Here is a 4,016-nt window from a genome sequence, read left to right on the forward strand (position 1 = left end):
CAATAAAGATATCTGCATTTTTCCCTAATTTTCTTTCCCTTTCTCTCGGTTTCAGTCTCTGCTTTTCTTGTTTACTGTCTTTACTCATTTATGCCTTATATCTTGCCACTAAAGTATTTGATTGGTATCAGTGTGTCTTATATCTTGGAACATTTAATTTCAAAGTACATATTTTACAAATACACTATAACGATTATTTGTTAATTACCAAATATTTATGTATCTTTAAAGTGTTCATATTGCACTTAAAATTTATCTTTTTTTTTTGTTTGAATATCAAGCAATGGATTTGAATAAAGTAATTATTTGAATGAATAAAGAGTTTTCAATACAATAAAACCGAATTAAATGTTGCCATCCAGATTGATAAAAATAATGCAATTTATTATATATTTTTCATACGGATTATATATTATTAAAGTAATAAAAATTACAATTTCAAAGATATTTTTCCATGTATTCAGAATGTTTCCAACAGAAAATTATAAAAAGTTCTCCAGCGCTTTAAAGCATCAACATTCATCAACATGGAGCTAGCCTTATTGTTTAAGAAAAGGGATCTGCATTCAAGGCCTATAGAAAACTTCGATTATTTGTAATTCCGCAGCTCATGTTATTTTTCCTATCTTATAACCTGCAATGCAATAAAAAAAAAATTATAAAAGAAATGTATAAATGATAGTTAGATAATGACAAGCAAGAAGGGAAAAAATAAATCAAAGAGAAAATGATAAAAACAAATCAATAAATGCATACTTTGGATGACATCCTCATAGTATATATAAATAGTGATCTTGTTTAGTAATAATATGGTGGCGGTGGTGGTGAGCTATAAATGTAGGGAGGAGGATGTGATGGTGGAGGTGGAGACTTGTGAGGCGGAGGAGGTGATGGTGGTGGTGGTGATGAAGGAGGTGGTGGTGGTGAGCTGTGAACATAGGGAGGAGGTGGAGACTTATGAGGTGGAGGAGGTGAGGGTGGTGGTGGTGAGCTTTGAACATAGGGAGCAGGAGCTGGTGTTGGTGTCGGTGATGGAGACTTATGAGGCGGTGGTGGTGAGCTGTAAACATAGGGAGGAGGAGGTGATGGTGGTGGTGGAGACTTATGAGGTGGTGGAGGTGAGGGTGGCGGTGGAGATTTGTGAGGTGGAGGAGGTGATGGTGGCGGTGATGGTGGGGGCGGAGACGGTGGTGGAGGTGAATGTGGAGGTGGCGGCGATGGTGGGGGAGGAGATGGTGGTGGTGGAGGCGAGTGTGAAGGTGGCGGCGAGGACGGTGGTGGTGGGGAGGTATAGATATAAGGTGGTGGTGGAGAGTAGCTACTAGCAACAATTTTAGTAGCTACCAAACATAATGCCAAGGCATAATAAACAAAATGAGGCCAAAATTTGGCCATTTTGGCAACTCTCACTAAAAGCTCTCAAAATGAATTCAATTTGGAAATTCTCAACTCTTAGAGATTAAATGGACCACAAATGAATGAATACTATGTTGAATCACGAAGCTTATATAGTAATATATCTTGAAGACTTAAAACATTTTTTTCTTTTATGTTGCATGAAGTACTTTAGTCCCTTTCTTTGACAAATGTATTATTGTTCTAAACACATAATAATTGTACGAATTATTATCAAACTAAATTTTAAATTTAAATTTAAATTTATATTCAAACAAGCTTAGACTATTGAAAGATTAACAACTCTTCAATTCGTACGTAAAGTCTCAAAGGTTTTACACTACAACAAAATAAGATTAGAATATTAATTTGTTCTTAATAAGCTGTATTAATTTCCAATTATCAGTCAAAATAAATATATGAAAACCATAGTTCATTTTCTAGAGATATCTTTTTTTATTTTTATTTTTTCAAATAATTCAGGGGAATTTACACGTTTAATTTACAAATGGGTTGGTTTTGACGTTTAAAATGATTTTGTATATTAAAAGCATGGGACCAAACAAATAACAATTATCTCACCTCAAAACAGGTATATATATAAATATATTAATCAAGAAAAAAAAATGCATGTATAAACGTTCTTTAACCAAAAAACGTATAAATATTTCAATTAAAATTAACGCGTCTTCTAGAATTCTTTGAAAAATACTCAAGTTTTAGAAATAATAATGAGAAAAATAAATTAAAAGAAAAAGAAGAAGAAAATAATAATTAGTTTACAGGATCTCATTAATGAAACTATTTTAATCCCTATTTGCAGTAGCTTTTTTTACTTTTAATGCATTTTGGGTCCTTCGTTAATATTATAATTTCCCAGTACAAAAGAAATGTCTCTGTTGATGCTTAATTTTGACGCCAACTAAACCCATGTATGAAATATTGAGCTGACTCAGAAGACACACGCGAATGGGGGTATTGAACTGAACAGAAGAAGAACAATGTTTAAAGTGGTTCAGATGCTTAAATAAGCGACTCCTACATCCACTGGTATTATATTAATATATAAGATCAGGTCGTGTTCAACGAGCTGACTTACAAGATATTACAAGAGAGAGAGAGAGAGAATGTATGCTATTCTAGAGAGAAATTAGCTAATCCCACAAACGGGAGATGATCCTTTATTTGTAGTGGGATGAATTGAGGTAATAATTACGAAATCAGGGAGTGGGTTTGATTGCCGAGCAAATCCTTCATTGCATCCTGTTATTCACCTGCTCGAGTGATTTACTCGATTCTTGCAGGGATTGGACACGTGGATCACCTCCAGCCTTTCACCAGCCTGGCGCACACCTACTGCACTGGCAGGAACATGCCTCTTGTGTCAGCGTGCGACGTGACTGCGTTTGAATGACTGCTGGACTTACCTAAGCTTTGACCACTTACGTTGACAGAGCTCTACGTCAGTCCTATGTTTTTAGGCATAACAGTCTCTATACCAGATTTAATAATAAATAGTTCATTTGACTTTCATGAAAAGCATCCCAAAAAAAATAAAAAAAATAAAAAAAATAAAAAAAATAAAAAAAAATAAATACTTGTATATGAGTATTAATCATGACTGTATATATAAAGTACTAGCTGGAAAATTTGGAATGTAGCCAAGAAGAAGATATGACCTCAGCTAGCCTCGCAATATATATTCTGTCTCATACTAGCTGCTTTTTTTTTTTTTTTGTTCATATTCACTATATTATTACTATCTTACTTAATTAATTAATGCTCTTGATCGCATGAAATGTAAATTAAATTATCAACGTGATCATTTCATTTAGAAGGTATTTTTAAAAGATGTTTAATTGGTGATCTATGAGATCACCCAAACAAGAAAATGATGAAGTTTATTTTTTTTAAATAAAAAAATGATATTAAGAAAAAAAAATTAAAATTTTCTTGAAGCTTAAAATATGTTTATAGAAATAATGGATATAATATATTAAAAATAGAGGTAGTTTGTTATTCAAAATTCCAATTATTGCATTTAACTTATAACTAATAACAAGAACCCATATAACCACTACTACTAACTACCCACTGACTGATTTTTCCTATTGGGATAACTAAAAGCAATACACTGCCCACACTATTTGAAAATTGAGAATTGATAAAGTATTAGGGATAACGTTACCTAAGGACGATTGGTAAATCTTGGTTCAAGGGTTGACAAAACGAGGAGGAGGAATAGTCTTAACTAGAATATCATTTATCGTTATCGTTTTACACATTTATTTTTCTTGTCGTTACATTTGGTCATTAATTTAATTATTTGATAGTGGATTATTATTATTATTATTTTATAATCATGGTGTTTGGATCAGTTTACACGTACCTCAACTAATCCTTATAGTTTATTGAACACCACAAGTTTAATGTAGCAGGTAAGTCACAAATACGGTAGGTGTTAGGAAACGATCATCTATGGTAGCGGAAAACAAAATAATTTATATAATAGATCGTTCTTTAGAACCAAGATCAGGGCACAAAAATTACAGTTTATACATTATAATCGAATCTGCAGAAAAATCAGTTTAAAGTATAGAAATCATACGCACGTTTGGAGG

At 32.6% G+C, this 4,016-nt stretch overlaps 1 protein-coding gene across 1 annotated transcript; it reads right to left on the reverse strand.

The window, feature by feature from the left end:
• Positions 1-381: 381 nt before the first annotated feature.
• On the reverse strand, positions 382-1,470 carry LOC116140066 (leucine-rich repeat extensin-like protein 3). The gene is made up of 2 exons (XM_031425704.1): positions 757-1,470; positions 382-634 (listed from the first exon to the last, which is right to left on the reverse strand). Exon 1 carries the CDS (start codon positions 1,393-1,395, stop codon positions 799-801), a length of 597 nt encoding a protein of 198 aa, XP_031281564.1. The 5' UTR covers positions 1,396-1,470; the 3' UTR covers positions 382-634; positions 757-798.
• Positions 1,471-4,016: the final 2,546 nt, after the last annotated feature.

This window comes from Pistacia vera, unplaced genomic scaffold (genome assembly GCF_008641045.1).
Source record: "Pistacia vera cultivar Batoury unplaced genomic scaffold, PisVer_v2 Contig361, whole genome shotgun sequence".
NCBI classification, from domain to species: Eukaryota; Viridiplantae; Streptophyta; class Magnoliopsida; order Sapindales; family Anacardiaceae; genus Pistacia; species Pistacia vera.